The sequence below is a fragment of the Pipra filicauda genome, unplaced genomic scaffold (assembly GCF_003945595.2).
Source record: "Pipra filicauda isolate LSUMZ 115617 unplaced genomic scaffold, ASM394559v2 scaffold54_size4384275_pilon, whole genome shotgun sequence".
Classification (NCBI taxonomy): domain Eukaryota; kingdom Metazoa; phylum Chordata; class Aves; order Passeriformes; family Pipridae; genus Pipra; species Pipra filicauda.
The window spans coordinates 3368714-3381526 of NW_024104698.1; the positions used below are offsets into that span (position 1 = coordinate 3368714).

Consider the following 12813-nt stretch of genomic DNA (forward strand, 5'->3'; position numbering starts at 1 on the left):
ATTTTGACCATTCTCATATAAACTTGCATGTGTGCCAAGAGCAGTACAGCCAGGCAGCGTGGAGTTCAGGTTCCCAGCTGGATCTGCCATATATGCTGAAACCACAGAGCTACAGCTAAACGTTGTTACTGATCCCTAAACTAGCAGGTTTACCGCCTGTTTGGATGTGTTTACATTAGCTGTGGTCACTTTTCATTACCGCGTAGATACAACCTTCGAGAGACGTAGCTGGGCAATGTTACGAATAGTTGACATTTATACATTAACAGGAAGTTATTTGACAATAACTCTTTACAGTACTTGTATGCAGGGGGAACTACAGTCATTTCCTAGGCTGAATTATATGCCCTCATTTCCTCATTTTTATTATGTAGTATTGACATTATTTGCATCAGATGAAATAAAGAAACAGCACTTCCCTGATGCTGTCCTTTACTATTTTTTATATTTTCTAGTCAAAGAAAACAGAACATTTGGTGAACATATGAAAAATCTTCATTAGCATGATAGATACCAGATTCCAAATGGAAAACTACCAGGGTGGGGTCTGTAATACTAATAATGCATCTTTAATTTCAAAATACAGAACTAATATTAGTGAAAAAGAAAGTATCCTCTTACCTTAGGGTCTCATTTTCCCCATGTTAATGTCAAACCTGTAACACCTAATCAAAATATATTCCTACTTTTCTTCATTTTTTACGAATGCACATACCACTGGAACTTGAAAGGACATTCCCCAAGTATACTCTTTAGATGTAGCTGATAAAATCAGTCAATTCAAATGCAGAGACAGATTGGAATAAGTAAAGCATTCACCATAAAGAGCAAAAATTACCTTTCGCAGGGTTTACTTTTATCCCTGATCTATACAGCATCTCCTCATTCTGCCAGTCCCCATTCCTGACAACAGTCTTGAGTCCATAGAAAATAATTAATGCAGCAGTGGAACAAAAAACCAAGTTCTTCAAAAAGCGCTTTTGGGCTTTGACATAAAGGGCCCTGACACCTACTGTAACCAGCAGGCAGAAGCCCATACTAGGAACATACAGCACACGCTCTGCTATTACAAAGCCAACATAGAAAAATAGGTTTGTGGCAGGAACAAAGGGCACTATTAACAAAGAGAGAGAAAGAACGACAATGTTCTCAGTTGAAGGAAGCTGCAGTTTCTTAATTTCATGCTTTTTTATGCCATTCTCCTCTTTTGATGCAAAGCTTGACTTCACCTCCAGTGTCTTGTACTCCATTTCTGAGTGGCAGCTATGCCCATTAGCATTTTGCTTGCCATTCATTACAGTTCTCCCATTGCATTCTCTCTCATTGCTAGAGCCCTTCAGGCTGAAGTAGGCAAGGAGGAGGAGACCAGCATAGAAGGCCGCAGTGTGTAGATTCCTCCAGTCACTGACTGCTTTTAGAAGAGGCACAGCATCCATAGACCAGTCAAAGCTGAGGGTATCTGGGCACAGCAACAGCCAGAGGTTCTTGGTTGGCAAATAAAAGAAGGTCAGCGTACGTGTGAGAAAACTGTCTGAGTCAGCTGCTGGATTGTCAGAGTTGGAAAAACTTGGAGGCTTGTTTCCCATCCAGTATAAGCGAACACCCAGCAGTGCAGTGCCCCAGGAAGTCAATAAACCAATGCTGAAGAACAGGGTCAAATTCTTTCTCTGAAAAAAAAAAAATTAGCATAAATCAACACCATGTATTTAGTTGTGTAAATTATATACAAAGTGAACCAGGAAATCATCTGATACAACCTTTTTCAGTAATAGAAACAAGCACAATAGACCTCAGTCTCCAACATTTGGATCACAAAATGCTGGGGTACGTTGTTGACCACAGACTAAAAGAACTGGCTCTTTCATTTAAGCTGTATCAAGCCTGTATCAGGGTCAAGCCTTCATACATTTGAGGGCTGTCAGCCCTTGCTTAAGATTTAGTTGTGTAACCCTTTGAAAACTCTTTATTTTAGAGGAATTTATTAAATCTTACAATAGTTCCTACATAACCTCCAAAATGCTTTGCCTTAACTAGATTTAAAGTCTAAATAATGTCCCAGTTCCGTTTTCCCTAACGAAAGTCTCTCCCAAGGTATTTCACCAGACAACTTATTAAATTTTCCAAGAAGGTAAGAGAGGAAAACAGATGAGGACTCCATGTTTAGGGCTCCTACCTCCTACCTATTAACTACAGTGATCGTTTGGAGCCTTCAGATCTACCTACTACTGAAAGTCCCACTTTATTTTGAATAAAACACAGAAAATTTAACTTCAACATGAGGAAGAACTTCTTTATATTGAGGGTGGCAGAGCATTGGAAGAGGCTGCTCAGGAAGGTCATGGAGTCTCCCCCTCTGGAGACATTCAAAACCCACCCAGACACATTCCTTTATAACCCACTGTAGGGGACCCTGCCTTGGTAGGGGGTTTGAACTAGATGATCTCCAGAGGTCCTGTTCAACCCTAGCAATTCTGTGATCTCATAGCCAAACAATACATTGGGTGCTTTTCTTCAAGTGCACCATATTAAATAAGTGCTTCAAAACCTTTCACATCTTCATACACATCTAAATAATATTAAATGAATCACGCAGCTGACTCCACCTATCCATGTCATCATGCTACCAACTTGAAGAACCTCCACTTTTTTATGGAATAACTCCACATTTTCCAGCAGGAGATGCTTCTTGGGTAAGTTCTGCTCTCAATTACATGGGTGCCCTAAACGAAAGCTGGTTTACATTACTCTCTCTTTGCAGAAGAATCTCTAGAAGCTAAAATATGTGCATTTTTATTTTTCAATTTCTCAGGTGCCTTTTGTAAGAAAAAAATAATCTATTTACCAAATAGTTCTAGATACAGTATAAGTGCTTTGATAATCTTTCCCCTCATTATTGGAAGGAACTATTTGTCAATCATTTTTCATTTTATTAGAACTGTTTTTTCCATCTCATACTACACATTCCTGGCATGGTTATTCAATATCTACTTAGTTATTCAGAAGCAGAACCTCACACTGGAATGTTTTATCTTATTTCCTCAAAACAGCTCACTTTTCTCCTTTGTGGGTGGCCTCAACCCTTGATATCACAAAATACAGATGATTGTGCTGTTTCATTTTAGGTCAATTATTAATAGTTTTCTACCATCAGTTTACTGATGTTCTATTAACAAGATGATAAGTCTAGTCATGATCATTTATAAATAATCATGAAGAAATTTATTCCTTTTCACATTCTACAGAGTTTCTCCTCGTGAAGTTTAAAATATTAAATGGTAGATTAATTCATTCTGTTTTGATGCAATATGGAAGACTTTAATGGAGGCAGTAGTAGGGAACAAACAAATTTATGAGAACATTTAGGCACTTGTATCAGAAACATCTAAAAAATGCTGGCACTTTTTATACATGAAGTAAAGCCTGGGTTCACAGATTTAATTTGTCATATTAATTCCAGTTTGATGTATTAGCTTTTGTATATCTCTATATCTTGAAAATTCCACATGTTTTTGGTAATATATCAATCAAAACCCACATCTACACTTCATGATAACTACATTCCCTGGAAAGCCTATTGAACTTTAATTTGTAAGCTGGATAATACTTTGCAACTCATCTCACATACGGTTTCATCCATGCCTGCCAAAACTGCTTAAATGCTTTTAATGTTATAAAGCTGTGTAAACTGGTTATCACGGAAACTACCAACTAAGTTTATCTTTGCAATAAAAAGATTATTCAGATTTCATGGATTTGCATGTATGCCCTTAGTAAAACCTTATGTCCCTGGTTCAACTTGTCCTTTCGTTCCTGTCATATTTTGCTACATGAAATTTTTTCTGCCCACCCTTCTGGTTCAATTATTTTCAAACTCATTTCCTTCAAACATGCAACTCTCAAATGTTAAATGTGACATTTTTTTTCCTTTTATAAATTCTTATGGAGTCTCTGTCCAGGCAGAAGAGACTGCTTGGACAGAAAGAACCTGGGAAGAGAAAGATGGTTTTTCTTTGCTTGTTTGAATTAGAAATTCAGAGTAAGTCTTTGTTGGAAGGCTATATACCACTCAAAAACTTAAGATAGCTCAAATACTAAGGAAATAAAATTTGATTAACAGATGATCGTGGTCTGATTAGACTGTTTTCTTATTTTGTTAATACTTACTTATCAACTGGAAGAAAATCTCACTTTCCTTAAGTCCTAACCATTGCAATTTTCAATTAAATGCCAAGAAAGTTCACATTACAAAGTTCTCTGACAAAACCATGCTAGGGCAGATATGCCATTCCTCATGGATAATAGTGAAACCTTCTAAAAAGGTTATCCCTGGAAATGCTAACAATCTGTACCTCTGAGCTAATCCATCTTCGTTGCTGGAGTAAGTATTTGCAGCCTGCCTTTTAAGCTTACATTTAAGATCTCTAAGATCTGTATCCTCACATCCATGTTGGTTCTACAAAGAACACAAATTATCCATATACAGTATTGTGTTTCATACTTGAACTAAACTTTTTTACTATTTTTAAGCATTTTACATAATTGTCAAATGAAATATCTAAGCATTCACTCATGAAGCTCAGAGATATCTGAGTAGGTGGTTTTCCACACCAGCATATCAATTTATCATGCAGTAAAGCACTACTCAACTGGAGAAGGAGCTCTGATGGATTCTTTAGCTTAGTTAACTGACTACAGGAATGAAGTGCAAATATCCTGTTGTTGCCTCAGCCACAAATGGTTTGCATCCTTCCCCAGAAACTATTTCAGACATGGATCTTTTCAAAAGCCAGCAGCTTTACAACTTTTAAAATTAGCTACATATTAACTTCAGTTAGAAATAACCAGTGTAACACTGACATGCCATTGTGAATTTTCAGATTTCAGAGGAGACTCAGTCTAGAACCAAGATTAAAACAGTCCCTAACACTTAAAACTTCTGTCACAACAATTTAAAGTAGGATGCCTCTTTTTCTTTCCTTTTTTTTTTCTTTTTTATTTTTAAATCCCACAGCACTGGCCTAGAAGGGAAAAACAAACTCACTTCCCTTTTTTCCTCTCTCAACATTCATGACTTTTGTACAGCTTTTAGCCTTCTGTGCTAATATAGTCAGAGAGAATGAGAAAGGTTTAGCATATATTTTGGCTTTACTTTTTCCCAGGTTTTGGATGAAAATCATTGAAGTAACTTGAAAAAAAAAATCATTCCAGTAATTTATTGAAATTAAATAATATAGCCAGTTCCTCAGCAGACTTTTGGTTACAAAGAAAGTGCTTTTAAAATAAACTCTGCTCAGACCAGCACTTTCACTAGTAACTCTTCTCTGAGCCTCCTGACAGCCTGTGCTCCTCTGACCTGACTGTGTACATTTAGTGCAGTCCAGCAGCAGAAGAGATCCTCTGTAATGCTTGGCAGAAAGGATTTGGATTACTATACTCATGAGTCCTAATCCAGCCCATCTGCCATATGTTTTGACACCCCCATAAATCCTCTAACCTTTCTTAAGTAGTCATTTTCATCTGGGGGAAAAAATGAGCACCGATTTAGATCAGATTTAACATCTCTCCTGCCTGCTAATAGGCAAGTACCACCACTACCATTTTAGTCCTTGTGACTGTAGAAACCTTTTTCATTACCCTATCAAAATCCATCTGCATGACCCACCCACATTGCACATTTCCCTTACATTAAATCCTAATTCCTCACTTCATTATATGGCTCTTCAATAAGGCACTGGAGCAGATTTCTTCATTGGGTAGCCCCTGCCAAAGCTCAGTCATCACCTAAGTGGTATCCAAAGCATTTCCAAAGGACACTGTTCTTTTAACCTCACCTTATCCACTTCACAAAGCAGCATTAATACAGCGCATTGTTAAGACAGTCCAGATATCAAAATCATCATACACAAAATGTTATTTTAAGAACTTGGGAAATGCAGAAATGAAAGTAGATAAGTCACCAGGCACTACTCAAAGGAGTTTCTTTTCCAGCTTAGAGTTCCTTAAAAACATATTGGCTTGAAAACTGGGACTTCACATAGTAGTAAAATGCTGCCAGATCACAAGACTAACAGTATTTTGTTTCCATAGTAGGTAGAGGCTCCTGGATCACAGCTCAGCCAAACTGGAGCAGAACTAGAACTCAAAACATACCCCCACCAGGAATGAAGCTATTTGCCACAACCCCTGCCAGGCCACAGTACTGAAATGGAAGTGGTACCTCCTTCCCCTCCTTCTGCACTACTGTGGTGTCTGCAGAGCTGTTCACATGTTCTCACTCTGTTGTTCTCCAGCTGCAATTTCATCTGTGCGATAACTTTTTTCCTTCTTAAATACGTTATCACAGATGTGTTACTATCATTTCTAATTGGCTCAGCCTTGGCCAGTGGCGGGTCCATCCTGGAGTCGGCTGGCAATGGCTCTACCAGAAGCTTCTGGCATCTTCTCACAGAAGCCAAAACCTGTCCACACGAACCTAACACAGTAGTACAAGAGCAGAAGGACTACAGCAGCTTGATAAATCTGTTTGCATGATCAGTGCGAGGAAAAGGCTTTCTCTAAGTCCACACAGTCAAATGCTGTGTGACAATAGCAATGCTATGGATATCTTCCCAGGTACAATCAGTGTATCTGCAGCAGCAAGAACATATTAGAAACCCATTGGGACCAAAACACATTCCTGAACTGCCAGACTGCTCAGGAATGTTGTCCAGTGCTACTGTCACCCCTGCACAGGTAGACAGGTGGTCCAACAGTCATACCTGCATTTCATTTAACAAGTATTATTTCATTCAAGGGGTTTTGCAGTGAAGGAAGGGTGCTGCACTTTCCACACTAGACACACTGAGAGCTCACTGAACATGTAAGTATGTTGTAAGGCAGAAATGGAATTCAGAATTATTTTGAAATAACAGAGAAATGTTCAGAAAAATAAATCCATATAAAAGACGGGCAACACTGGCTGCTTAAAGCTACACAAGTATGGGAAGTGGAACAAGGAGTTGGCTCATCTTCAGAGAAGCATCAGGGATTATCACAGATCACAAGCAACATTTTTAAACCATTGCTAGTAAGGTAAACACTGTACTGAGAATACAGATGAAAGTACACCCTCCAAGATACATGAAGTAATCCTTCCACTCTTCTCAATACTAATAAACCCTAAAAGAGTCTGGTTCCAACACAGATCTTTTAGAAATAAAAGAAGGAACTGGATAGAGCAACATGACAGAGTAATTCATATAAGTTCAAAGGGAACCAAAAGAAGATTCCAGCTGTGTAAAATGGAACCAGTTTGACTCAGTCACATGGACTATAAGGAAGCAGGACAGTCTCATAGCTGAGTGGCACAGCTGAGGTGGGCAGCACAGTTCAGCACTACACTTGAGCAAATTGATCAGTAGGCCTGCAAAGTCCCAAGGAGAAAGGAAGGTTTGCCCCAGTCCCACTGAGAAAGCAAGGGTTGTACCTGCTGTATAGCTGTTCTGTCCTCTCCAGTAACAAAAAACCATGAAAATGAGTACCCCTAGCAGAAGCTTAACATATCATTTGTATCTCCTACATCACATTAAGTAAATCTGACCTGACAATGCTTTGGAACTACTCATCCTGTATGAAGTGTTGGCAATTTACTAAAGCCCTGCTTATTTGAATGGATGGATACGCAGTTTTTCTTCTTAACAAAGTTTGTTCTGCTCTTCTATGCAATGTACAGCCATGCTTAAGAAAAAAAGAGAAAACTATAAAGTGACTCTTAAAGAGTACAGACTGCAATCCTACCTACCTACCTACCTACCACCAAAAATCATTATGGTACGTTTCAGGTTTCTTACACTAATAAGAGAGCAATAAAGGAAAATTAAAGCCTATGAGCTGGTTTAATATGCAGTGTGAGAAAAACAAACACTGTAAGAATGTAAACAGACACATTTAACTGACTAATGCAAATAGAAATGGATTTTATGAGCAAAAATGTCATTTAATCCCAATTTAAGCCTCTGGCAATGACTAACCAACTTTATCAACCCTGTAGAACGAAGTCATCAATTTCTGTATGTGGGATAAATAGCAAGTTGGCTCTATGTTTGACAGAACAACCTTTGTAGATGTAATGGAAATCTATCAGCTGGATGCCCATCAAGCTACAAGTCAGTTGCTACAGTGGGTAACAGGATTCTGGAGTGGATCGTGGATAACAAGCAGCATCTTACATGTGGGTTTTTTGGGTTTTCTCTTTGCCAACTGAAAAAATTGAGGTGTTTTGTTTGTTTTGTTTATACTTTTAAAGTATGGCAAAAGAAGAAGCAGCAAAGTTATCTTGAAACTATACTTATAACAAAGAAAATATATTACAAATTTGAACATTTAATTCTAATTCTTCTAGTAAAGGTTAAAAAACTTCTAACATTTCAAAAAGAAACACAAATAGTATTTAAAGTCCACATGAAACAGAGAGCCTGCTTATCAACTCAGAAGGCATTTTATACTATCAAGAAAGATTCATTTAAGATCATACAAGTAGTCACTTATTTAATTCAAAAAAAAAGAATATTTAAAGCTGATTTTTATGCAGATATTTTATTTACAGATCTAGCAGTTCAGTAAGACAAGGAAAAGTTAAGTAACTCAGAACCCGTCTGTGTGACAAAAACTGAATATTGGTTATGCTGTAACTAAAAAATTATTTAAAAGATCCCACCTCCCTCATCTCCCTTCTACATCCACAAAACATATTTATTTATGAGTAGGTACAATAGGATGGCCAAAAGACACTCACAAATAGCATAACTATTATGCTTGAAGTCAGTACCCTTTAGAAGTAGGAATACATTTTACAGTATCAGCTGCTTACTGATGATTTCTTTCAGATGCAGTCCTTATTATAAATAATAGCCTAAAGGACATCTCCTGTGGTCTGGATGCAATCTCTGTTTAATTACTACTTATTCTATGCTACACTAGCATCACATTTCAGACAATGGGAACCACAAAGAACTCGAGAGGCTAAAAGCAACACAGCAATGGCTAACAGTCTCAAAGACTTCAGAAAAGTGACTTATAGTGAGAACTTCATACCTTCAAGATTCAAAGTCTGACCAAGAGCAGAGGAAAGGTAATTCACAAAGAATGCTAACAAACAGTAGGTTTTCACTAGTGGTGAAAAGCTTGGTTTTCAAGTGTATTGACAGGAACTCCTTTCAAACTCCTAGTCAAAACAGTCTGAAGCACACCTACATGCTCTTTTCTCACCTAACCTAGGCTTGCCTCACATGTAGCTAACCAGGTAGCTATGAAGCACTGGCAATAAAATTCTGGAGATATATGCTTGAAAGTTTGAAAAATAACACACTGGAGTAGAAAGAAAAAAAACCACCTTATAAAAGAAATTACATGAACAACCTTTGTAAGACCTGACTAGTAAGTAGGGCAATCTTGAGAAGTAAGACTGGGAAAATTACCATTTTAATAACAGTTTCATTTGTTCTTCTTTTTCATTAGATCACTAGCCTTTTAATAGAATTGGTTATGGTCAAAGACTAATTTGAAGAAGAGAGAGCTTGCTGTGTCCTGTGTTAATTACCGGGGAAGTTTTTTTTTATTCATTCCCTACTGAATACGCTAAATAGAAATGGGAATGAATACCTATTAGAAAATGAATAGAGAGAACAAATTAAACTTGTTGCAGAAAACAGCTCTGGCTAACTACTTAAGTAATCACTACCCAATAATGGCAAAGATATCACAGGAGTAGAAATGCACAAATATAAGAATATTTAGCTAATAATTAAAATTTTAAACACTTCAACAAAAAACTTTCTCAAAAGTATGTTTGATAAAAGTAACAGAATACATTGAATAGGATGTCCTCTACTTTGTTTCCCTACACATGAAATACGTAAAAAAACATATAAAAAATATCGGTGTTATTTTTTACTACCCTCAGTCTAGATACCTTTTTAAGAGATATTTAAAAGGATATTTAAGCACAGCCTTTTAAACATACAAACTGCATTACCAGGGTCTGAATCAGAGACAGACTTAAAGGTAAAGCAATTGTTGACCTCAGTAATGCCAAATCAAATCCTTAATAATCCAAATAAAGAGAGATTAAAAATAGTGAAGCAGAATATGGACAACAAAGCCTACTTCATGACATGGAATGTCATTGCTCTCCATTAAGCTAATGTGAAGAAATGAGGCAGTTACCAACCTCCTCTGAACCAATGCCAAGATACTTCTCAACCAAACTATTAGGGGGTAGAGTACTTAAAAGAGGTCAGTTACTGGTACTGTAAGGGGTATGCTGAAACCCTTTAACCAGTTACATTAAACTTACTTGAAAGCCTGCACAGTTATCTTGTTTAGCTTAAAACAAAATCTTTAATATTTCCTGTGAAGTAATGATCTGTGGTCAAACTAGTTTAACACTCCAGCTTCTCTGGAAAATTACATACTCTTTTAGAAGAACTGAATAAATTTATTTTTTGTTAAATACATTCAGTACCGTTATCAAAACATTTGTTTTAAATGTTTGTCAGCTTTTCAGACACAATAAAGAGGAAGAAAAAAAATGGTGCAAATAGAAATTACATTGCCTGCACATACTCATTCGTATTCACACAGACACACGCAGCTATCCCTGGTAATTCCTTGTTTATAGGTCCAATGCATTGCAAACATGTTTTGGACACGAAGGAAGTAAATGCAACAGTCTTTCCTTAGCACCTCTCCAGTGCAAGCAGCCAGCCATCATTAAATTCATTCCAGTCTCATTAATGAGTGAAGTTTGGAAATGTAGCATTTTGAAGCCAGAAAGAGATGATTTATAATGAGAATTCACTCAGTAGGAAGGCTGAAGTACAGCAGTTCTCTCTATGAGTTATCATAGCAGAGAGCTATTTAATGAGTGTGGGATTTCTTCAAGAATTCAAAAAAGGCAAGATTTGGAATAAGTTGTGTTACATTATGCAAACACCCACATTACTGAACATTTCTGCCACAGTAAAACCACCAAAATAAAAATCCTCAAAGTTGTTCCTATCTTGAGTTTTTGCCTTGTTTTTAGTAAGCACTTTCAAATCTACAACACGGATTTGTAGTGATTAGCAGATAGACACAATTCAGTATAAAACCAGTTAGCAAGGTTTAATGAACTAAACTAGGCTGCCTAAGGTCAGACACTCCATAGTGCAAACAAGAAAAAATTGTGCTCTGAAACAAGACACTGTTTGGCAAAAACACAATAAAAGAGCGGAGAGGAAACAGTCGTCGACAAACCCTGGATGGGCCTGTGGCAGTCACCTGCCTCCCTGCAGCACTCTCCCCTTCAGAGGAGCACGAAGTGTGCTGATGACTCAAATTCAATTACACACAAACCAGAACCTTCCCCTTAATCCACTGTCAGATCAAAGCTAAATCCAGCCTCCAATAATTATTTAAAAATAAGTAATTTTTAAGCAAACTATATGCCATAATCTTCATACATGAGATGGGGATATAAGGGCTTGGCATGCTAGAAATTATTAACTTTGGCTTTCAGATCACATTATTGAGTTTGTTAAGGAAGGACATCAGTGAGAAGGTAGGGAGAAGACAGTGGAGCACAGTATGCCAGAATTCTTAAAATCAAAAATGTAGGCATAATTGCCTCAAATTGCTTTCATTTTCTAAATTTAGACTGTGGCTTCTTGACAATATGAGAATTTAGACAGTAATTCTATTTTAGGAACTTTTTATTTTTTTCTGTTGATTTCACAGTCATCAGTTCCTCGTGCAGAGTGACATTGTGTCAGCCCAATGAGAGAACAGCATAGAGGACTGGAAAGCTGAAGAAAGCAGTGTGACTTAAGCCATGACTGCTACCAAAGATGCCTATCAAACCATGACTTCCAAGAATATCAGACAGCTTCAGTTTTGCCATGCATTGCAACAAAACACACACATCCCTGCTTCTTCAGCAAACTGAGACTTGTAATGGAAATACTTGTATGAGAACTACTATACTTCAAGAAGTAACATTTCATTTTTCTAAGTCTTGGAAAAAACCAAGTTCCACTAAACATAAGATACACAGTCTACATTAAAACAAGAAGTTCTTGAACTATCATGCCCAAAGAAGCATTACATGGCCACAAAATTTCCTCCCACCCTGCAGTCTTAAAAGTATCCATTCTACACAAGCTGCTTGTTTTCAGGGTCGGTTTATACATCACTATGCTAGTAAAGTCATGCTAGTAAAGGTCGAAATTCCTGAGTCTTTCAGAAAGCTGTGTGACATATTTTCTTGTCCCTTGGAAGTATGCACAGTTTCAGCTTCATGATAATCCTCAGATAGTAAGATGAACTTCACTGCTCATGTTTGTCCGCACTTCAAACCATCTGCCCAACCCACAGAACCATCATCAGCTCATCATTCTCCTGTCAAAAGCACCTTAAGACTTCCTATGAAACCTTCTTCACCTATCTCTCATAGATGGTATAGCTATCCTCAAATCACCCCAAAAAGTGGAGATTCTTCAAAGTTTTGCTGCAAGTACTATGACAAAATGCCCCAGACAAATGATAAGAGATCAGGATAATTCTTCTGTCACCAGCTCTAACACCGATATGCTGAATTATATTAAGCAGATTGCTTAACCACCTTTTGTTTCCTTTTGCTCTAATTCTTCAATTCAGATGTTATATTTCTAACCGTAGTAGGAATTGTAATTATGCTTTCTATGGAGTTCAGAAGGTTCTACCCAACGTACGTATCAATTATACAAATCATTAAGCACTACAAAGAGTAGTAAACTCCTTTAGTATGTGATCTGGAAA

The 12813-nt window shown here is 37.3% G+C and overlaps 1 protein-coding gene across 3 annotated transcripts in view; it reads right to left on the reverse strand.

Annotated features, from left to right (window-relative positions):
- The window catches only part of TMTC2 (transmembrane O-mannosyltransferase targeting cadherins 2), a 288272-nt gene that overhangs the window by 142376 nt on the left and 133083 nt on the right, over positions 1-12813 (reverse strand). For all 3 annotated transcript variants that reach the window (XM_039387275.1, XM_027744691.2, XM_027744692.2), the window contains exon 3: positions 839-1667. In XM_039387275.1, coding sequence (XP_039243209.1) covers positions 839-1667 — 829 coding nt within the window. The remainder of the gene's footprint in view (positions 1-838; positions 1668-12813) is intronic.